Source organism: Emys orbicularis, chromosome 7 (assembly GCF_028017835.1).
Source record: "Emys orbicularis isolate rEmyOrb1 chromosome 7, rEmyOrb1.hap1, whole genome shotgun sequence".
In the NCBI taxonomy this organism is placed as follows: Eukaryota; Metazoa; Chordata; order Testudines; family Emydidae; genus Emys; species Emys orbicularis.
Window position 1 is genome coordinate 66,137,823 of NC_088689.1, and position 24,005 is coordinate 66,161,827.

Below are 24,005 nucleotides of genomic sequence, written 5' to 3' on the forward strand. Positions count from 1 at the left end.
TTGGAGAGAAGAATCCAAAGCATACATTTATCAACTAAGCCCCACCTACAGGTAGGGCTATGCCAGAGGGAACAGTCAGGTCCTTTATAAAGAGTATATACAGGGAAATTCTCATCATCCCACACAAAACTCTGATAAACAGTCCCCGTATGGTTGCCCTGTTGATGGGGACCCTAGTTATATAGGATCCCACAATGAAGGAGGTTAGGTTGGCTCCCACATTAGACAAGAGCTGGTGAAACGCAGGCTGCTTTTCTTGTGTTGGCCAAAACATTTTTCCCATTGTATACAGTGGTTAAGTTCAGGACTGACTAGACACTCAGGATCTTTAGGGACTTTGGAAGTTCCTGGAAGGAGGCATGGCTGATCTCAGTTGTGATTATGGGAGCAAGCTGTGCTTTGTTAAACTTCACCAACCATGAGAGACGGGGTCAGAAACACAGGCGATGGGCTGGACGTTCCTCTGAGTTTCCTGCATTTCCATTTGGGTGATTTGATGGGGTGGGTGTCATGCCTGTTTCTGGTTACTTCAGTCTCAGCAAAGCTCATTGTGATCATTAATTATTATTTTGTTGTTAAAGATATAGAAACTTGTAAGCAAAGTGGTGACTAGTCCTTCTTAATTATATTTAGCTTAGATAGAGTCACGTAAATCTCCAGTGGAAACTTACTGACGTTTGTTTATTTTGGACCTTTCTCTGAAATGAACTGTCTCCCTGTTTTTAGTTGACTACCACTAATACTAGAACAGTGCTGGAGTAGAATGACAGTTCTTTTGCAGAGAGCTCTGGCTGATCTTCTGAGCTCCAGTAACATTGTTTACTTCGGGCATGCAGTGCAATATTGTAATTAACACTTGTTTATTGCATACTTTTGTGTTGTCAGTTAAAGTTTCCATTCCAGCCCTGACATGGCGCCAAGTGAATCAGAGGGGCTGGAATAAGGCCTGCCATATTTGAAGAGATACAGCTGCTTGGAAACATCAAGTGTCAGCAAGGAAAGCATAGTTCAGCAGGAGCTCCACTATCAATTCCTCAGCAACCGTATCTGACCGGGTCTCAGATAAGCTAAATCAATACATAACCAAAGGGTCAATGTCTGAAAACGGTCAGAACCTTCCAAACCATCAGCGTTTCCCATCTGCCACTCCTTCGGTCAAAGAGCTGGAGCATGTTTTGGACAGCTGCAGGATGGAATTAAATCATGTGGATGAAGTGTGGCCTAACCTGTATATAGGTGATATGTAAGTGTTATTTGAAACTAAGCCATTCTTTATGATTGTCAATGTAAGCTGTCTCACTGTTTTACTTGGTGATATCTGTAAAACAACTAGTAGTTTTAAAATTGACTTTTAGATTAGAACTGGAGTGTGCATTACACACTAAAGAAAGTACTTACCATACCAAAGAATACAGTTAGAAAAGAATTCCCACATGCAATATTTTTCTCTATTATTTTATATAATTATTACAATTATTTTTAATGGATTTTACAAATACTACAAACAGTACATTCTCAAGTTGTGCATACAACTGTGACAGAGCTCTCTAAATTTGGTATAGAATATTTCTCATTTCATGAGACATGTTTTGTTTTTCAACAGATTTCCATGAAATGGATATTTTCACATTAAAAAAAATTAACATTCTAAAATTTGTTTTTAGAGCAAACTGATCTTCAGCTGGATTTTTTTGCTCACAAATATAACCATTTTTTAAATTAAACTGGACCCATAACTTTTGGTTAATAAGTTTGTGATGAAGCAGAGAAACTGCCTGCCAGCATGGCAGGGATTAAGGACAGCCTTTGGGCCCAGCTAAGCCTGCCGCCAATGCCAGGCCTGGAGGGGGTAGAAAAGGCTCAATTCAGGGCTGACTGGTGACAGGGCCGGTGCAAGGATATTTTGCGCCCTAGGCGAAACTTCCACATTGCGCCCCCTCCCCCCTCCCCACATCGGTTCATTGAGGGGCAAATCCCAACTAGCCTTTATAGACTTCAGAGGCCCCTCCTGCTCAGGCTGCGGCTCGGCACCCCCCCCCCCCCGGGGGCTCCTGCAGGCTGCAGTGGATGCATGCGGGCGCCAGCCCCACCATGTGCCCCCCGGTTCCTCCCTCGCTGCGCTCGGGCTCTGCGGCTCCCGGGCATGTGAGCCGCTGCCGGGGCGCAGGGCCCTGAGCCTGCTCCGGGAGGTGCAGCAGTGGCTCACATGCCTGGGAGCTGCAGAACCCGAGCGCAGTGAGGGGGAAGCCGGGGGGGTGCACCTGCCCCGGCTATGACCCGCCCGGCACCCCCCCCCCGGTGGCTCCTGCAGTGGATGCATGTGGGCGGCAACCCCTGTGTCCCTCCCCGGCTCCTCCCTTGCTGCACTCGGGCTCTGCGGCTCCCGGGAGTGTTAGCCGCCACCGCCGCTGCCCCTCCCAGAGCAGGCTCAGGGCCCCGCGCCCTGGCGGTGGCTCACATGCCCTGGAGCCGTAGAGCCCAAGCGTGGCGAGTGGGGAACCAGGGGGTACACGGGGGCCGGTGCCCGCATGGATCCGCTGCAACCTGCAGAAGCCCCTGGGGGGGGGGGGCGCCGGGCCACAGCCTGGGCAGGAGGTGCGGCTGCTCCCCACTAGCAGCACCACAGCCTTTGCAGGGCTGCTGCCCCCCTGCGCCGCGCAGGCTCCTCCATGGCTGGGGCTCGCCACCCCCGCAAGCCGACGCTCTGGCTCTCTGGTGCCTCCTGAAGGTGGCTCCTCCCTGCCGAGCCAGGGCACCACTTTTTTAGGGTTACCATATTTCAATAATCAAAAGAGAGGACGGGGGGGAAAGCCCCACCCGAGCCCCACCCCCATCCACTCCCTCCCACTTCACGCCCCCCTCAGAACCTCCAACCCCCCCCCCCCCGGCTCCTTGTCCCCTGACTGCCCCCTCCTGGGACCCCTGCTCTTAACTGCCCCCCAGGACCCCACCCCCTACCTAAGCCTTCCTGCTCCTTGTCCCCTGACTGCCCCCTCCTGAGACCCCCCCCACACGAACTGCCCCCCTAGGACCCTACCCCCTACCTGTCCCCTAACTGCCCAAACCTTTATCCACACCCTCGCCCCCAGACAGACCCCCAGGACTCCCACGCCCCATCCAATCACTCCCTGCCCTCTGACAGCCCCCCCAGAACTCCCGACCCATCCAACCCTCCCCCTGCTCCCTGATAGCCCCCCGGGACTTCCCTTACCACCATGCCACTTGAGCCGCTGGCTCCACGTGGAGCCAAACCAAACAAGCTGCTGAGCACACAGCCCCTCCCCCGCAGAGTGCTGGTGACGCGACGCTGAGGCAGGGGGAGCAGGGGAGGGGATCTGCCTGCTGGAGGCCAATGGGAGCGGCTAAATCAGGCCCAGGCGCCCAATCAGCCACGCCACACTCTGCGTGAGGGGAAGGGAGGGGAGGGGAGGAAAAATCCCAGACGCCCCCAACCACTTGGCGCCCTAGGCGACCGCCTAGTTCGCCTAGTGGTTGCACCAGCCCTGACTGGTGAAGAGGCAGGAGCTAGCTACAGCCCTACCTGAAAGGAAGGATCACTAGCCTACAGGCCAAGTCAGCCACTATGGAGCATGTTCTGTCTCCCAGACAAGGGAGATTGCAGAGAAGAGCTAGGCGCCTCCAGTAACTGGGTGACTGCACCCCAGAGACATTGTGGGGTTTGGCTTCACCAAACTTACAGCCGCCCCACCTGAAGGAGTGTGGGAACATGGCAGGATGCAGCCCAAGATCCACGAGAAGGCGCCAAGGGAGGCAAGCCATCCCAACAAATTGGACTATATGGGCCATGCCCCAAACTGAAGGAACACTGGTAGGAAGTAGCCTAGGATTGCCAACTTTCTAATCGCACAAACCGAACACCCTAGCCTCACCCCTTCCCCGAGGCCCTGTTCACTACATTCCCTCTTCCTTGGTGGCTCGCTGTCCCCCATCCTCACTCACTTTCACTGGGCTGGGGCAGGGAGTTGAGGTGCAGGAGGAAGTGAGGGCTCCGGGGGTGGGGCCAGAAATGAGGGGTTCAGGGTGTGGGCTCTGGGGATGAGGGGTTTGGGGTCCAGGAAGGGGCTCCAGGCTGGGGCCGAGGGATTCAGAATCTGGGAGGGGGCTGTGGATTGAGGCAGGGGGCTGGGGTGTGGGAGGGGATATGGGATCTGGGCTGGGGGTGCGGGCTCTGCGCTGGGGCCAGGGATGAGGGATTTGGGGTGCAGGAGGGGGCTGCATGTTGAGGCAGGGGATTGGGGTGCAGGAAGGGGTAGGGGCTCTGGGATGGAGGGTTTGGAGTGCAGGAGGGGGCTCTGGGTTTGGAGGGGCGCAGGGCTGGGGCAGAGGGTTGGGGTCCAGGGGGGTGAGGGCTCTAGCTGGAGGTGCAGGCTCTGGGGTGGGGCCGGAGATGAGGGGTTTGGAATGCAGGAGGGGGCTCCAGGTTTGGGGGTCTCAGGGCTGGGGCAGGGGCTCGGGATTGGGGCATGGGCTTACCTCGGGCAGCTCCTGGTCAGCAGTGCAGCGGAGCTAAGGTAGGCTACCTGCCTGTCCTGGCTAAGCACTGCATCCCAGAAGCAGCCAGCAGCAGGTCCGGGTCCTAGGCAGGGGGACCAGGAGGCTCCGTGTGCTGCTCTTGCCCAGAGGCACCGCCCCCCCCAGCTCCCATTGGCCACGGTTCATAGCCAAAGGGAGTGCGGAGCCAGTGCTCGGGGTGGGGGCAGTGCAAGGAGCCCTGTGGCCCCCCCCCAGCTAGGAACCGGACCTGCTGGCCGCTTTCGGGGTGCAACACAGTGCCAGGACAGGTAGGAACTAGCCTGCCTTAGACCTGCAGTACCGCTGTCCGAACTTTTAACAGCCCGGTTGGCAGTGCTGACCGGAGACACTAGGGTCCCTTTTTGACTGGGCATTCCGGCAACCCTAACGTAGCCCAGGGCAGTGGATTTAGATTCCCTCCTTGGAATGCCCCCTGTTCAGGAGTCAACTCACACAGGGCCCTGGGCTGGGACCTGATGGAGTGGGAGGGTCCGGGACCCCTACCCCCCACAGTCTGAAAGACTGAGGCACCTTGACCAAGGAAACAAAGGGTTGGAAGTTGGGCACACCAATCATTAGGCCACTCGGACCTACAAGCACCCTGTTACAAAGTTATTTTTGGAATATTTTTGCTCTATTTTGGAGCTGTGGTAGCTATCCCATTCTTAGACCTTGACTCAGCAAAGCACTTAAGCACATGCTTAACTTTAGGTATGTTCTTAAATACAATTGAAGTCAATAAGATGTAAGAATGTGCTTAAAGTTATACATGTGCTTTACCGCTTTGCTGAATCAAGGCCTTAAGATAGATGAAATTTTTCTTATAAGCCCAATTTAACCCTTTCCTACAGCTCCCCCAGAAGACTCTAACCTTCCTAACACTTTCTATGCTGCTTCTCAACTCTTCCCTAACTGCAAAATTTCTTATCTTATTTAAATACACACACCGACTTCTTTGCATTATAGCTTTAAAATAATCAACTATACAATCTGCACTGTTGGCCACAGAAATCCAGAAAAGAAAACATAAGTGTTTACTGCTTAGGAAGTATTTAAGTATGTGCTTTTCATGCTTAGTCCCAGTGGGCCTATTCCCATGCTTAATATTTGCTAGATCAAGGCATTTAAATTTCAAAGGTGGATAAATTAGGCCCTAACCTGAAAGCCCTTTGCATGCAGAACTCCCACTGGGGTTGATAAACATTCCATGCTCGGAGGGCTTCCTGATCTGGAATCGTAATAGAGAAGTGTCATTAGGGGCGGTACAACTGGGAGAGAAGGATTTCATTCCAGCCCTACAGAGGTCACCTGCACAAAGCCCTTTGACATGAATTTTGTGCAGGGTCGCTAGGATTTCACCCTGTATTTGCTTCTTTCTGATGCATAAAGAAACATTAATTTTGCCAACTGTGCAAGTCTAGAACCCTGTTTTTATATCAAACAGGTCCCCCTGCGGGCTTAAATATTTGGACATAATAATCATGATAATTACCATAAGAGAAGGAAGGAGCTACTAGTGATTCTTTAGCCACATTTCCCTGTGATTATATTTGAAAACTGGAAGTCTTAGCAATAATCGAACAGAGCATAAAATAATGAGCAAGCATGTGCTGGGGAAACAAGACCATATGTTTTAAAAATTGAAACAATACTTTATGTTTCAAATTCTGCAAGTGCAAATCATGAGTTCTAATCTGCTTTCCAAACCTGTTGGATTTGAGGCCAGTAATCCTGCAATGGTATAATGGAGGCCTTGTCATGCTGGCAACATGCCACAATTGGTGGCCATCTTCATTGCATTTTTATTTTAAAATGCATTTATTTTGTTGAAGGGTTTAATAATGTCAGTGGAAATCTCTATTCTTTCAAGAGCATTTTTAAAAAATCCCTGGTTTCCATTCACAGTTGAGAACAGTGTCTGTGTGTGCTCCGCAAAGATCCAACAGCAGAAAGGGCTGAGCAGCTGAACAAGGCAGCAGATCTTGAATATCGAAGAAGAACACAGAGTTATTTAAAAATTGAAATGAGTAAAAAGCAAAACTACAGAGTTTAACTGGAATTTATCAAGAACTGCAGACAGGATTTTTCCCCTCTATTGAAATCAGTGGGACCATTTGCACAGGCATCAACTATTCTCTGGAGTAAGCACCTTCTTAGGAGGGGAAGAGAAAGAAATTTGAAGTTAGAGCCCAAGTCCATTGGAGTCAATAGAAGTCTTTCCACTGAGTTCAATAGGCTTTGGATCAGGCCCTTTCTGAGCAAGCCTGTGTCAGTGGAGATTAATTAGCATCTGAACGGTGCCATACGGTACAGTAGTCCGTAGCGCTATCATAGATTTACAGTTTTGATGGCCTGTTTCCTGGGAATTAGCCCTGTATAATCACCCAGGAGGCTGCTTGGCAAGCGGAAATGAAAGAACAATCTAGAGTTAAGACTATATTTTGCTAATAAAGCCTTTTTCATCTTGAAAGCTAGCTTCCAAATTTCTTATCTCATACTGTGCAAACAACCTGAACCTCTCTCCTTTAAAGCAGAATACTAATGGCTGCCTGCTATATGCTGCCGTTCATCACAGAGGATCCTAAGTGCTCAACAAACTGACTATTACATTGATGTACATGCATCACCCATAGTGAAATGCAGTGCCCTTTGGGGTGGAAGGCTGAAGGCCTTGAACAGTGCAGAGGAATGCTGCACAACAGTTCAGGGCAAAACATGAAGAATGCCTTCCACAAATGAATCTAGCTGCTGAATTTTAAGCAGGCAGAATGTAATTAACCATTGGAATTTAGCCAGGTTCCATGGGCTAACACCCCTAGTCCTGCAAAAATGCATTCGGAAATTATTACAGATCGAGGCGAAATGGCTGCAGACTAAGCTAAAAGCTTGACTATGTCCTTTCAATCTGAACCCATTCGTGAAGTGAACCACCTTGTCAAGAGCTCAGGGCCAACAAAACCCCTTGACTTCAGTGGGAATGAAGGCAGCTTTGCATCTCTCAGGATTGGGCTTTTAATTCTCATTAAAACTCATAGGAACTTACACAGAGAGAGAGAGAGAGAGAGAGAGAGAAGAGGTTATTTTCGTAGACATGAAATCTCTTTTCATATTTACATGCAATTGCATATTTTCTATGTGCAGCTCCTATGTGATCATCAGATTAGAAATCACAACTTTCTGTCTCATGCTTGGTGTTATGGCATGCAAACAACAGATCTCCAAGTGTAACAGGTCCTGAACTGTTCAGTGACATTCAGTCTGAATAAGAGGCATCAGGGACTTGACCACATCAAACTCTTTCATTTAATACTTTTCCTTGTGACCTTTTATACCTAATTCTTGGTAGCTTGATTGCACATGACAAGGAAGAACTGAGGAAACTTGGCATCACCCATGTACTGAATGCGGCACATTCCACATGGGAAAGTAAAGGAGACCAAGCCTTCTATGGCCAGGAAATCCATTATTGTGGAATAGCTGCAGAAGATTCAACTGATTTTAACCTGCGTGAGCATTTCTACCCTGCCTCCGAGTATATTAATAAAGCACTGAGTGCTCTGAACGGTAAGTGCCTCTCTTGATAATACTCTGTGCTTACGTAGTACTTTTATCCCAGGATCATCAGCTGCCATACAAACATTACCCAACACCACTGGGAGACAGACTACCAAAGCGCACTCACCTCTGGAGCGCCTCCAAGTGGCAGAGTGTGGTATCACAGTCCTTTTCTTGGCCCCCGCAGGCCAGCCTTGCTGTGTCTTCAATGGCTTGGCCCTCTGGCCAAGTCACAAAGTCTGAATGAACCCCTTCCAGGGTATTAAAGAGTCCAATAAATAAATGGTCTATTTTGCCCTCACTAGGGTCTTCAGCCCCGGCTCTGGACCCTTTAAATTCAGCCCTTTGTTCAGGCTCCCAAATAAGCTCCATCCCTTTCTTGGGGTTTATATCACTTTACCTGTAGCCAGTAGGGGAACCCGTGCCTGCCCATTACTCTGGGTTTCCAGCCCAGGAACCCAGTAAAGAGCCACCACGTATTGCTCAATCCAATTAGTTGCCACTTGTTCCCTGGGCCTCTTCCTAACTGTATTCTTGAGCTTCACCCTTAGCTCAGGGTTAAGGTTCTCATGTCCTCTCTCCCCTGGAAACCCAGCTATGCACAATGCAGCCAGAACCAAAAACTCTGGTTATCCTTCAACCTCCTTTGTCCAGAGGGGTGCACCTTTCCTCATCCGTCTGGTCCCAGCCAGGAACTGGCCTACTACAGACCTGCAGCTCCTTTCATCTGGGCCAGCAGGGCCCTGATGGGCTGTCTCCCTTTAGAGATGGGAGGGAAATGGGACACCAAGAGGTTAAATAGCATACACAAAGTTACACAGCAAGTCAGTGGCAAAGCTAGGTATCCAGGCTCCACATGGCCCCCTTGTAATCACTAGACCAGCTTCCCTTTCTTTGAACAGAAGGAAAAAGGCCTACGGAGGATGATGATGTAGTTTAGAGAGTGGTTAATATATAACAGCTGGGATATGATGGCACCAGTGTTCTGCGTTGATTCATCAGAAAGCAAATGCACATGAATCACTCCTTCTCTGACTACAAAACAGCCAAGAGCAGATGTTGCAATAAGGTGATGTTGTGATACCAGCTATCACAGAGAGATGTGTCAATGAGCCATTGACAAGGTCCAGGGTCATGCTGTTTCCTTCTGTTATAAATCCATCAGGACACAGGACAACATTACCAGTAATTTCTGTTCACTTATGGAATGGATCACTGTACTATTTAGAGGGCTAGATTCACCCCAGCTAACATCAGCTGCACCTCCAAGAGCCAACGGTGGAGCTGTACTTCAGAGCAGATTCATCCCAAAGGAGAAAGCAGACAGTGTTTCCCCTCCCCTTCCCCCCGCCCCCCGTGACCTTCCTCAAAAGGATCCACCAGGGAAGGCAGTTGTAGATTCTGACAGAGGCTTCAGTAGGGATGTGCTGAATAAACACACCTCCCTGCAACCCTAGACACACCCAATTCTCCAACCACCACAAGCTTAGTTTTGGGCCATGATAGCTCCTTTTAGGCCCGTTAATGGAAGGTAGGTTGGGGCTACTTTCTGCCGGCACTGCCTCCCCTGCCCTCTGAGAGGATTTTCTGCCTCAGGGGCCATGCTCCGTAGAAGATGATGTGAATCAGGAGGGAATCTACCTCAGAGATACCTAATATCTCGTGGACTCTGAAGTCTGACCCCCTCTATTTAGTAGGAGTCCTCTTGCATGCTGCGAGATTGCACTAGCTATGGTGAAACACAATAGGCACTGGCTCTGTAAGGCCAGTATAAGAACCTGTGTGACCCAGTTTCATCTTGAGTGCCATACTTTTTTTTAAAACACCCATGAGAGGCACCATATGGTGAGCACTGACCTCTAGTTATCCACAGGAAATGTTTGGCACAGGCAGCAGCAGTAGCACTACAAGCTTCTCCCACAATACCCCTACAATATTCCTCAGTGCCTTTATTGAGGGAATGCCTCTGGATTTGAAAGCATTGACGATGCTTTCAATGAGTACTTGGCTTCTCTGCCAAGACTGCCAACAATGCCACATAATAGCGCTGCATTTTGAGCAGGAGATACTTGTCCAGAATTAACTTGCCTGAGACCCGCAACCTATTTCATATACTGGAGGATGAATAACGATCACATTAGAATGGTTTTTGGTCATTGACCCGGGATGTATTCAAAGCAGTGTCCAAGAGATGAAAACTAGGGTAGTCCATGATCAACGTGCTGAGCGGCCCAAGACCCATTGTGACACTTCTGAGCAGACTGGAGCAGCACAATTCATCTTTGTTTCTCTTTTTCAGGAAAGATCTTAGTTCACTGTGTTGTTGGTAAAAGCAGATCCGCCACCTTGGTGCTGGCTTACCTTATGATCTACCATCACTTCTCACTGACCGATGCTGTCCAACGTGTCATCCAGCACCGAGCCATTTCACCAAACCGAGGGTTCCTGAAACAGCTACACGACCTAGATGTTGAATTGCAAGACAGGACAAACCTGTGTGAGCTCTTATAATATGGGGGGAAGAAAAAAGATCAATAGTGACTACAAAATATGAAGTGCCCCACAGTGTTAAAGGAAGTAAAAAGATTAAATGAATCTGAACCAAAATTCTAGTACCAAAGCCTACCCCTCTCCAAAATTTTGTGACGGGGGATCTCATAATCTGAACTTGGATCTGGCTCTGAATTGCACATCTTATCTCCTCTCTCCCTCAAAGTGGCTTAACTCTAACCTTGATCTGACTAATCCTGATCTTTGGGATAATTGTCACCTATTGAGTCTCCATTTGTATCTGCTGCCCTTCTGGGATTGATCCCATATTTCGCAGTAATCCTGGCTGAAGAGAACCCTGCAACAACCCTAATTCTTGGTCAGGTGCAGTTTGCTTTAGCTGATATTAGAGATGGGTGGCTCTCCTCTCATGGAGTTTGAGGATGTGCCACTTTTGTGTGTATGTGTGAATGTTTGGTTTTTCTACAATTTAAACCCATGGCTTCCCCATTTCCCACCCCCGCTCCCCCAAAGGAAGAGTCAATTCAAAAAGGGAGGGGGGAATGAACTTCTCTGTAAATGACAGCATTTATGCTCTATATTAAGGAGAGAAAAATCTATCAAATGCTAGGCTGGCCTGAGTGGACGCCTTGCAAGCTACAAGTGCACTGTACTTACATCTTTTACAAATCAGAGACTCTCTCCTCCCCTCTTTTTTTTTTATTTTTTATTTTTTTTTACCCTTGTGCTGTATTTTCTTGGTACTCTGTCCATTGTCTGTTCCATTTTCCCCTAGGGATATTTTTCCTCGCTCCCATTTTCCACTCCTTTTCCAGCCTCTCCTTCATATTTGAACCAAAACTTGCAAACTCACAGGGTTCTCGTGGATTTGAAATGTCAAACAACTTGACTCATCCCTGGTTAACGTGGGCCTGGAACAACCCTCCATGTAATCACCTGGGGGTATTTCCATGGGTAGTTCTTTTGCTGGCAGTGTTTCTGCTTTGGCACTGCCCCCAACACCTTATAGAAGCCCCTTCATTGTGACTTCATGGAGTTTTAGGGGTGGAGCTGGGGAGTGGCCACATGCTCCTTGGCACCATCCAGAGCAGCCTGCCCAGATTTCTGCATTAAATTGTATTCACTTTCTCTGTCTCCTTTCTGTGCCTGCTGCTCAGCAGCTGCAGGGAGACTCTGCCAGTACCAGTGCTGTGATGTCACAGAAAACCACACAAGGATTCAGAGGTGGAAGGGAGTCTCTTTCCCATGAATCACCAAGATCTATGAGGTTGGGATGACTCCCCCACACCCTATTAGGCACAACTGACAGGAAACTCTGCAAGTGGAACCTTAGGGAATTTTCTCTCTTCTCTTGTGGACTTCTCCCTGGAAGAGGCTGGGTTGGCCCACATATAGCCTGGAGCTCACACCTTCTGATTGTCCATCAAATCCTGAGATTGCTGCAGTCTGCATTGTGCAACTACTCTAGCCCTGTGTCTGGTTCTTGGTTTGTTGGATATATTTGGTTACGAAGGGTGTTCTTGTTTTTCAAAGAACCTGACATTCTTGTGTAATTCTGCATTGTGTGTGTTTTAATACCCTCATAGAGCAACTAAGTACAGTTGTTAGGCGTGCTATGAAAAATATATACAGTGTCACTTTAATGCAGAAACTTCATTTATTTGGAATGTGTATACAGTTACACTGTGCTTTGGAAAGCTTTGCTTTTGACCGTTTTATCTGAGTGACTCACTTTTTTTTTTTTCTTCATTCAGCAAATATCAGGTTTCTTAAAAAAAAAAACCAGGTGAAAGGGCCTCTATTCTCATTTGATGAGGATCAGGGCAGTGTCAGCCTTGCTGCAAATACATCTGGTTATTACAGGAGAATTTCTCAGATGCAGAAAACAATGTTTAAAACAGAGATCTGGGGGTTACTGGCTCCTGACATTTATCAATGCTTCTTTGAAGAATGACCTGACAGCTGCGTACAGCAAAACCTGCTTTCCTCTCTGCCCCGTAATCAGTTTTCAAACTCCTGCTTTAATTCACATAAAACTGAAGTGAATTGATGAGTCAGTTACACATCTAGGCTTTCAGATGGGTTATATTTCCCATCCACTGCAAGCCGTGACAGCCATGCAAACCAACTACAGATTCACCAGCGATGATGACACTACTGCCCAGATGCCAACTGCTCCCCAGCCAATCCCACTCCATGCAGCTGTCCTTCCCAGTCGGTAGCCTCCCCTCTATAATAAAAATAGCTATACATGTCATTATGTTAAAAAACAAACACCAAAAAAGCAAGCACTGGTTGCTGCCTGTGGGAGTCTATATCTTCCAAGGAGTGTTCTCCCTGGCCCCAACCCTTTTGCTCCCCAAACCCTCCTTGTCACTGTCAGCTGTCCTGCTGTTCTATCTCATAAGACATAAGCCCCTTAAGACAGAGATTTCTTCTTTTTGTTTTCACCTATAAAGCACCAGACACACCGATGGTTCTATATAAACAAATTATAATCCTCAGACCTTCCATTGATCCCAGCCCTTTTACCGCCGCATCTCAACTTCCTTGACCATTTTTGCCTTGTGATCCCATATTTTGTGGAACTGCCTTGGCTAAGAGGCACCACAAAAATACATCATTGTGACAGTCAGGGTCCCGACACCCTACGGGGAGAGCAGAACCCAAAAGAGCAAACGATTGAGTCACACAGTGTTATTGTGTATAAAAATATTTCAAGTAAGGTCTTTTACCAAAGCTTGTAACATTCAGAACTTGGTCATTATGAGCTATATGGACTGTGGTTATGAATTTATGTATTTGTGTAGATATGAAATGGTGATCATAATCTGTGCTGCAACATTCAGCTCCACCTCACAACAGGGAGTGGGCAGGCAGGCAGGGATGGCCTGCCTCCCCAACCAGACCAAGACTAGCTCCAAGCACCTAGCATTGTACAATCCAGGAGCAGACAAATGGTGGGCCGTTAGGGTTAATAGGAAAACACGGAGACATCCTAGCTAGAATTTCCCCACCCTAAATAACCATGAGTCACCATGCCAGGAGAGGAAGGGAAAAAAGACAGGGAGGGTGGGGAAGGGGGTGGAAGCCCTTAAACTTTATCTGAAGTTTTTATCCAGAAACTGAGGTGCAGGAAGCTATCCATGAAATTTCCTCTAAGACCAGTGGCATGCCAGGAAACTCTTCAGAGGCAATAGGTAGCATATTGGAAAAGGGGATTTGTCTAATGTAGAGGCATAAAGCCTGAAGTTGTGTATTTATTTTTATTTTCTGTGTAACTTGTATGTGTTTGCTTTTCTTTCAGACTTCAGCTTTGAATCTGTGATATTTCTCTTAAATAAACCTTTTCTTTGTTTTTACCCCAAGCAAGCCTCTGGTGTGCAGACTGTGTGGGCCAAAGGAAACTGATTACTCTGGGGCTCGTTTCATGCCTTTAGGGGTGATGAACCAAAGGGAAAAAGTCGGAGTGTCTGGTAGTTAACTTGGGGTAGACGGCTTTGATGAGACTCGCGACCAGAAAGGCTGTTGGGGTCACCCTGCAAAGAGTAACCAGGCTGGTGGAAGCCAGGGTGAGACTTTTAGACTCGTGGTCTGGCTAGTGGTGTCAGGGCTCTAAGACACAGCAGCATAGCACGAAGGCACCCAAGATCACAGGGCAGGCAGAAACAGAACCTTACTGGTTTGGGTGATCCCCAAAACACCACAACCAGGCGTTCTGAAGAAATGGCACCTAGTTTAGAGAGCATGATGCTGCTCCAACAGCAGCAGAGGCAGAGTGCAGCTGTGGGGAGGATCTGTGGATGGGAAAAGCAGGTGAGTGGGTGGGGGAGACAGAGGAAAGGACTAGGTGAGGATGAAGGGCCAGCTGCCTTTTGAAGAAGAGCCAAATATCTGTCTATAAGGATGGAAGGAGAGGAGGGTGGGGGGTAAAGGGCATTTTTAAACATTTAATTAGGGGTGGGATACAGAGCCATCGTCCTCACTGGTGCCATTTCAAGGTGGTAGTGATCAATGGTGAGCCAAGGTGGTAGTAACCAGAGACTGTTACCATCCAATGGCTGTGTGGTAGCCTATGGAAAATAAGGTGGTAGGCTCCAGTTCTTACTGGGCAAATGTCCATATTACTGAAACCACCACCAGTGCTAGAGCTTAAATTTTCACTCTTGTTAGTGTTCCCAGCTGAGAGGCCAAAGACCCCACAATCTGTGGAGACTGACCTCCCCTCTCACCCCAGAAGAAAATAACTGAGAAGCATCAGACGGGCGACATGAGGAAGAATGCACTGCCACTGCCCATGCTGTAGTTGTTCTGCAGGGAAACAAAAGACTTCAGTCTCCAGAACTGCCAATTTTGCATCATTCGTCTGAACTAAATTCAGAACAAAGAGTAGCTTGTATTAGATAAACAGGGAGAAATGTAATTGGTTTCCTGAACAAAACCAAACCTTAAAATATATTCTGACTCAGCTCAGTTAAACAGGAGTCTGGTTTGGGTCTTTCTCCAACCACTTGCCCATCCTCACTTCTCAACATGCATGAGCTACGCCTGCAAGTTAAGGTCTGAGGCCCCAGGTCAGTAGTCCCTGTCAGCCCAGCACTTAAACATCGACTTCAGTGAGAAATGGGCACCTGCTCCACCAAATTAGGTACCTGCTCCAGTGCTTGGACAGATCATGCTGAACTGCTCTGCTGCATAGGGGCCTGAGAACAAAAGCTGAATTGGGGACCACAGAACGAGTAAAAACCAAGTGTAACAATTACAAAATACGATGTCCCTACAGATCATGGTTGGCAGATCAAAGCAGAGTTAGTTGTCCAGCTCCCGTGACATTCAATAGGAATTAGGCATTGGCCCCTTTGAAAATCCCATCCAACACTTTACAGTTGTATAGCTACTGAGCATCCTACTTAGAATTGCCATACATTCTTCTTCTTTTTATCCCAGAGGTTCACCATTTCAGCCCCAAATTCTCTCTTGAGTATATTGACACAAGTAGCATGGGACCCAGCAATGCGAGAAAATCTGAGGTCTGAGGAGATTAATTTGCATTTTTTTAAAGGAAACAAACACCACACAAAGCAAGACTGGCACTCCACCCAGCTCCGCTACTTACCCAGCAGAAAGGCATCTCTCATTTCCCTTGTCAGCCCCTTGCACAGAGACAGAGAACTGCAGTGATAAAGAAAATACAAATGATGCCCCAAATTCACAGGATCAGCCACATTCCCCATTCTCCCTCCCCACCCCCTGACCCCACAGTTCCCATCTTGGAACTGGCATGGGAAAAATGTAGTCGCCGGCCCAGATTTGTAAAGGTATTTGTGTGTTGCTGTGCTCAGCGGTGCGACATCTAACTGACATAGGAGCCTACATCTAATTTTCAAAAGGGATTTAGGCACATAGGCGTCTATCTCCCATTGACTGTTGAGGGAATTTAGACTCCCAAGTGACACCAAGCACGGCAACGCCTAGACACCTATAAAAATCTAGGCCATCATGGTTAGGTGGGGTAAGTGGGCTACCAAGCTGTTGTTCTACCTCTGCTGACTTAAACTGAAATCCTGGAAGACCAATGTTGGAATAGCAGGAAGGAGTTATAGGTCAGGATTGTAGTACCTTAGCAGAGCTGTATCTAGCAGCACCCATCTGCATTGTGTGGACCTCTATACAGATGGAAACTGGCTAAAGTATGAATTTAAACTCATGGGTCAAATTCATTCCTGGTGTCAACCCAACAAAACCAATGGAGTTACCCAGGGATAAATCAGGCCCAGTGTATAAAAATTGCTCCGTTATTCAAGGACAGTGTGGCCTCAGAGACACACATAATTGGCAACCTGTCACAAATTAAAATAGAACAAAAATTGCAAGCAATGCATGACCCGTGGCTCACAGATCTGCCTCAAACAAGACACAATATCCAGGTGTCTGGTGGAAAAGCAACTTCACAGGACTGGTCTAACCAAGAGATTATTGTGATCCATCAACTTTGGCAGGTACCAGTTTTCCATATGTATTACAGCTACTGCAGACTGCCTGCTGGGAGCAGCTTGGGCAGGCGTATGCATGCTTGTTATCGGCAGTGTGAATATCTCTGCCTTGTGTCACTGTGGCACAAAGCAGCTGGACCATTTCAAAATCATTTAAAAAGCACTATAAAATTAGGGCTCCGGTGCGGTTGTTTTATGACTTGCATGAGCAGCCATTACCTGGAGAGAAATTATCTTCTTTATTTCCAAGGCTAAAGGTTCTTTTAGCATTCATCAAAAGCAAAGTGCACCCCTGATAACACAATGGGCTGTTTTTATCTACTGCAGCCTCTTTCCCTTCTGCATAATTTCACATTTGAGATTTCAGCACTTCACACGTAACTCATTTCATTGTGTCTGAGATTGTTTTCACCAGCTGGACTTGTATAGTTACAAGAGAGATTTACTTATGCCCTGAAACATATTCTTTCAAAAATTCTTGCTTCTTTAATCCTTAGAAAAACAACTCTGAGTACTCTTGTTATCCATCCTTCCTGGGAGCCTGTCAAACGCTTGGCCTCAGTGATCTGCAAAGCCATGTCATTATTCTCCTTCAAATCCTACCATAAACCTCTCCTTTGCCAGGCTACACAAAAACCTGACACTGGTTGGGCTGTTAATGTGTTCAGACCACTGCACCATGTGGACCAATATTGTCTCAGTGCGTCTTCGTATTCCCTTATGGGTCTGTCTGTATCCATCTGTTGTCTTATATTTAGATTGTAAGCTCTTCAGAGCAGGGACTGTCTTTCTGTTCTGTATTTGTACAGCGCCTAGCAGATTGGGGTCATTGTCCATGGTGCAGGCTCCTATGATTATGATAATACAAATAATATCTGGTAGCAATCAGTTCCCCAGGCTAGTTAAGCAGTGTGGGTGGGGTGTGGGATGGGGTTCAAAAGCATGAATAGTAGTTAGGTGCCAAACCTCCATAGATTCCCATTTGTGCCTTTGAAAATCTTCCCGTTTGGAAAAACTATTCCTTTGATCAATTTTAAAATTGATATCTTTCTTTTTAATTGAATGTCCCCTTGTTCCTAATATGAAAATGAGTGAATAAAAGTTTTGCATCTACCTTCTCTATACTACTATATAATATTTATATATAGTGATATCAAAGAGGTACAAGAAAATGAGAAAGGTAGAAAATGAGTTGTCTGGTTGCTAAAAAAAAAGGTGTTAAATTATGGCCTGCTATACTTAAAGTTAGGAAGCATGGTCTTTATGCGATTATAGTCTAACTGGGAACATGTTATAGTGAAGATACCAAAGAAAGGAACTCTCAGTGATTGTAATAACTGGTGTGGTATCACACTTTTATCTGTGCCAAGCAAAGTATTGTGTAAGATCATAGTCTGGCATATCTCAGAGGCAGTTGATAGCGTTCTCAGAAAAGAGCAAGCTGGTTTTCAGAAAGGGTGTGGATGCACAGACCAGATCTTCACTCTATGAAACATAATAGAACAGTGCTTAGAATGGCAACAGGAACTCTACATAAATTTCATAGACTTTGAGAAGCTTTTGATAGCATTCACAGGTCCAGCCTATGGCGCATTCTGCGGGCATATGGAATTCCTTTCCGTATAATCAACGTTATCAAAAGCTTCTATTTCAATTTTACATGCAGTGTTGATCACAGTGAGCTCAGTTTTGAAGTCAAAACAGGAGTACGTCGGGGTGTGTTGTATGCAATCCTCTTCAACATTGACATCGACTGGGTAATGCAGCGTACAACAGAAGACATGCCAAGAGGCATTAAATGGACACTCTTCTCATCCCTTGAAGACCTGGACTTCGCAGATGATGTCATTCTCCTATCACATACCCAACACCATATACAAGAAAAAACAACTCAACTCAACGCATTCAGCCAGCAAATTGGATTGAAAATCAACCGCAATAAGACAGATATCATGACCTTTAATATTGCCTCACCATCACCAGTACCGATAGAGGATTATGTTCTCATCAATGTAGAAACATTCACATACTTGGCAGCACCATCAGTCCGGATGGTGGAACAAGCCAGGACATCTGGAACAAAATCAATAAAGCCAGGAACACCTTCAGGAGCTTAAATACAGTCTGGAAATCATCAAAATACAACACCAAAACCAAACTCAAGATTTATCGGAGCTGCATACTTTCAATATTACATTATAGTGCAGAATGCTGGGGAATGAGAAAGTATGACATGTCCAAACTGTCTTCATTCCATACAACCTGCCTCAGAAAAATCCTCCGTATCTTTAGGCCCAGAACAATCTCAAACCAAAATCTACTGACACAGTGCAGCCAAGAGGATCTGAGCATCATCATTGCCAGGAGGCGTTGGAGATGGGTCGGTCATGTGCTTCGGATTGAAACTGATTCCATCACTAGAGTAGCAATAAGATGGACATCTGAAGGCAAGCGAAAACGAGGCCGCCCGAAAACAACATGGCGAAGAGCTGTGGAAGCGGAGCTGAAAAACCTGGGGCACAGCTGGGGAACCATTGAAAGACTTGCCAGAAACAGACAGGAGTGGAGGAGCTTCGTCACTCCCCTAAACGCCAGAGGCATAATAGGAACATGATGATGATGATGTGAACATGTAGCCTGCCCTGAAACTCGCAGCTACAAATGTGATGAGTGGTGGGGGGATGGAGTGGTCTTTCATGTCCAGGTTGGAACTCAGAAACACCTTCCATTTCTCCCCCTGCACCCTTAGATATATTTATCTTGCTTAGGGCACCAATCACCATAGCATCTAGAAATGAAATACAGATTTAAGATAAGAATTAATACCTTGACTATAACTCTCTCTATACCCATCCTTCTACTCAGCCACTGACATTTTGGAGCTTGTCTAGATGAACACAGTGCACAGCTGGCTAGTGCGGGGTAGATTTACACCTCAGATTGTTGTGAAGTAAGGGTCCATGTTGACCCTGCTGGTGTGCACTAGAAGTTCCCTAATGTGCTTTAATCTACTCCTGTTTTAAAGCGGCAGCAGGGTCCATGTGAACACTTAGTGCACAGCAGGCTAGGTTGAAGTAGACTTATGCCCCAGCTTGCTATGCACCAAATTTTCAAATAGACAAACCCTTGATTTTTTTTTTTCCAGAGGAGGCAAACTCTACTCCTCGGCCAAATGGTGCCAATGGTTTGATCACCAGGAGTTACAGGAGTGCTCTGTATCTGCCTATCTATAGTTACTAGATAAGCTGCCCCCAGATAACAATCCAGAATATGTAACACAGAATATGTCTACACTGCAAAGGAAGGTGTGATTATAGCATGGGTAGACTTTATTCTACATCACACGCATGGTCACAACAGCAGTGTAGACGTGGTAGCACAGGCTTTATTGTGGGCTAGCGATCCTGCAGGCTTGGCAACAGTATTTTGGTGCTGCTGCTGCCAAAGAGAGACCAAAGAACGTAACTAAGTAGAACCAGCACTGAACTCCCTGCTTTTGGAGTGGATTTGGCCTTCTGGATTGGAGCCACTGGCCTTTCTATTCAGTCCACTGGCACTGGTCACTTGCAAGGGTGTCAGAGGAAGGGAACAGGGAGAATACGTACCCAGCTCAGTCTCTGATCCAGCAATGCACTTAGGTATGTACTTAAGTTTTAGCATGTGAGCATTACCATTAAAGCCAATGGGACTAATCATATAATTAAAGTTAAGCATGTGCTTAAGTACTCTGCTGGATCCGATTCTAATTGTGCAGAGCTGTGCATGAAGGAGGAGTGGGTTAATTCTGAATCCACAAAAGTGAACCAATATGCTCCCTTAATGAGAGGCTGAGACTGAACAGGGAAGCTGTAAAATGTGGACTACAGTAGTGAGGGCAATAACCATACAAGATTAGTCCCATCCCCACAAGACAAACTTGGCTCCTGCTGCTGAACACAAAGGGTGTCAGATATAGTGTGTACTCCTGCTTGATGAGTCATTAGCAAAATATGACACAAGCTTATAAAATGCTATCGGACCTTGGGCGGGGCAGGCGGTAGATTCATTCAACAGAAAGAAAGCACAATGGTATGCAGAAACGTTCTTTTCTTCTTGCTTCTCCCTGTTTGATTCTGGTGTGAGGTTGTCCTTCACCTTCTTGCTACCACTCTGAAATGAATCACGAAAAGACCCAGAGTAATTAATTTGCTGCAAGCCTGAAAAGCGTACACTGGTAGTTCAGTGCGTGAGTTATACACTTCAATGGCAGCTATTCTGGAACTACCTATTCACAAGAGCTCTACAGACCTTTAGTTACTAGAGATGGGACAGAGGTTGGAAGTTCCAATCCTGGTATGAAATTCCCCAATGTTCAGGCACATTCAGATCTAGGGGGTCGGTTCAGCTGGTTTTAGAGGGGCCAGCTGAAAAGCTTGGAACTAGAGCTGAACTCTGTCAGAGTTCAGGGGCGTGTAGGGGGTGGGATTTGGGTGCAGGCCCATCTCTAGCTCTTTCTTTATGTGCCCTTTACTGGCTCATAGTAATTTTTAAAAATTCAGCGCTGAAGACAGCTATAGATTTTAATTCACACACCCCCGACTCTGACCAGAAGAAAAAAAAATCCAAACCTCAAATCCTTTTCAAACCCCTAGTGACAAGCAACTATATGTGTGGGTCGCCTGCAAAACTGCAGCAATTAGGGCAGCAACTCAACCAAAAGCTTGATATAAGCACATGCTCAACTTGAAGCTTGTAAGTATTCCCCTGACTTCCATGAGACCTTTCATGTACTTGGAGTTAAGCACAAGTTTGACTCCTTGGCTGAATCAGGGCCTATAAGTGCTTCCTGCAGAACCTGTTCACTTCTCTTTTTCCTTGTGTGGTCGCACAGCGACACCTAATGGTGGAGGTGGTGAATCTCTAGCACTTATTACCACCTGCCTTGTATAGATAGACATGCAAGTTACTGTAATACAGCAATGTCTCTTTCATTCAGTGGAAAGGTCCAAGTTCTGTTTTAAATAATGGTCCATGGGTTGGGCTGTACATTTAGGACTCCGTGCTCTCCTCCTTCCACAGCAGAACCCCCAAAGGCATAAATGGGAGGTTTGCACAATCTTTAAGGGTGAAATGCAGCTTTTATGTAGTAACGAAGGCCTCACGTTTTCAAGCCATTCTCTCCCTCTCTTTTGTGGCAGGTTCTTTAAGTTTCTCTTGTTCAGCTCCCCCTGGGCTGGCTGCAAACTAGAGTTACCTGTGCAGCCTGGGAAGGGGACTCCAGGTCACCCCTTTCCCTCCAGGAGTAGAGTCCACTGGCAAACAGTCCATCTCTATTTTCCCCTCCTCACAGTGACAGCAGGGAGCTTTTTGTGCTGTTTCCAGGGTTTTGTCTTGACTGCTTCGGTGACTGATTGACTGGGAGAAAGGGGAGTCTTGCCCCATCCTATGCTACAAGGCTTCTTTGCCCGGGGCCCTTAAAGAAAGTCATGTCTTCTCCCTGAGACTCAGTCTTCCCCCAGAACCATCTTCTCTCTCCCCATGTCTACCCCAGCTGTCCCCAACATCATCATTCAGTGGAGTCTACTTTGAACAGAATAGCCTGGCAGTGGATGCCACCTCCTTCCTAATTACTCTTTTCCTTTAAGGGCCAGTATACCCTGTTACAATGCCCAACTTGACACAGCTTAACAGGGCCTGATTTTTAGAAAATGCTGAGCACTCACTGTCTGAAAATCAGGCACCTTTAAGGTTTCTGAAATTGGGCACCCGGAAATTGAGGCATCACTGGAAAGTTTGAACCTGAACTTTTAGCTTAGATTTTATCATTATTATGTGCCTCATTGTTGCACTGGGAATCACTCAGTGGGAAAGCATTGCACCTGTAGGACCCCAGCTATCACTGCCCTTTCCCCCCACCCCATCTCACTTTCCTTTCCTTCCCTATATTTGTTTGTCTCCGCCTTTCTTCGCTCCCTGCAACAACTTATAGTCTCCACCACCACCCATAGGCTTCACTTCCATCTGCCAAAATAATCAAAAGAGCTGGTCAGAAGACAGCAGGGGTGGACAGAAATCACAAAGTGTTCCAGAAATGTTAACTCTTGGCAAAATGTTCCACCCTAGCTCTTGTAGTCAGCAGTGGAATGATCCTCTCTGGTCATACACCTTGGAGCCAAACTTTATAGGACCAAGAATTCACTCCTAGGCAATGGTCCAGCTTTGTGGATCCATGGAGCTTGTCAGAATCCATCCCTGGTCTTGATGATTTTAATTTACCCTTTCATCCTAGGCCATCCGTTCTCCCACACGGAGGCCTATACACAAGCTAAGTGTGAGGTTTCCTTAAGTTGTAAATGATGAGAATACAAACAAGTCACTCAGAAAATTTGAGGAAAGCATTTTCTTCACTTAACTCCAAGCAGCTGACCTGATTTTGCTCAAACTTTAAATGACTGCTTCTTGGAGCAGCTGGTACAGGAACCCACAAGGGGAGAGGCAATTCTCGATTTAGTCCTGCGTGGAGCACAGGATCTGGTCCAAGAGGTAACTATAACAGGACTGCTTGGAAATAGTGACCATGATATAACAACATTAACGTTCCTGTGGTGGGAAGAACACCTCAACAGCCCAACACTGTGGCATTTAATTTCAGAAAGGGGAACTATGCAAAAATGAGGAGGCTAGTTAAACAGAAATTAAAAGGTACAGGGACTAGAATGAAATACCTGTAAGCTGCATGGACACTTTTCAAAGACACCATAATAGAGGCCCAACTTAAATGTATACCCCAAATTAAAAAACACAGTAAAAGAACTAAAAAAGAGCCACCGTGGCTTTACAACCATGTAAAAGAAGCAGTGAGAGATAAAAAGGCATCTTTTAAAAAGTGGAAGTCAAATCCTAGTGAGGTAAATAGAAAGGAGCATAAAACACTGCCAAATCAAGTGTAAAAACGTAATAAGAAAAGCCAAAAAGGAGTTTGAAGAACAGCTAGCCAAAAACTCAAAAGGTAATAACAAAATGTTTTTTTAAGTACATCAGAAGCAGGAAGCCTGATAAACAACCGGTGGGGCCCCTGGATGATCGAGATACAAAAGGAGCACTTAAAGATGATAAAGTCATTGCGGAGAACTAAATGAATTCTTTGCTTCAGTCTTCACAGCTGAGGATGTTAGGGAGATTCCCAAACCTGAGCCGTCCTTTGTAGGTGACAAATCTGAGGAATTGTCACAGATTCAAGTGTCACTAGAGGAGGTTTTGGAATTAATTGATAAACTTAACAGTAACAAGTCACCGGGACCAGATGGCATTCACCCAAGAGTTCTGAAAGAACTCAAATGTGAAATTGCGGAACTATTAACTATGGTTTGTAACCTGTCCTTTAAATCAGCTTCTGTACCCAATGACTGGAAGATAGCTAATGTAACACCAATA

The 24,005-nt window shown here is 46.5% G+C and overlaps 1 protein-coding gene across 1 annotated transcript; it reads left to right on the plus strand.

Annotated features, from left to right (window-relative positions):
* Window positions 1-1,094: 1,094 nt before the first annotated feature.
* On the plus strand, window positions 1,095-10,599 carry LOC135881832 (dual specificity protein phosphatase 26-like). The gene is made up of 3 exons (XM_065408546.1): window positions 1,095-1,243; window positions 7,880-8,097; window positions 10,388-10,599. The coding sequence occupies exons 1-3, from the start codon at window positions 1,095-1,097 to the stop codon at window positions 10,597-10,599; spliced, it is 579 nt and encodes a 192-aa protein (XP_065264618.1).
* The last annotated feature ends 13,406 nt before the right edge of the window (window positions 10,600-24,005 follow it).

Coding starts and splice junctions, on each gene's coding strand:
- LOC135881832 (XM_065408546.1), top strand. CDS start 1,095: ATGTCTGAAAACGGTCAGAACCTTCCAAACCATCAGCGTTTCCCATCT. Junction 1,244..7,879: donor AACCTGTATATAGGTGATAT/GTAAGTGTTATT, acceptor AATTCTTGGTAG/CTTGATTGCACATGACAAGG. Junction 8,098..10,387: donor AGCACTGAGTGCTCTGAACG/GTAAGTGCCTCT, acceptor TCTCTTTTTCAG/GAAAGATCTTAGTTCACTGT.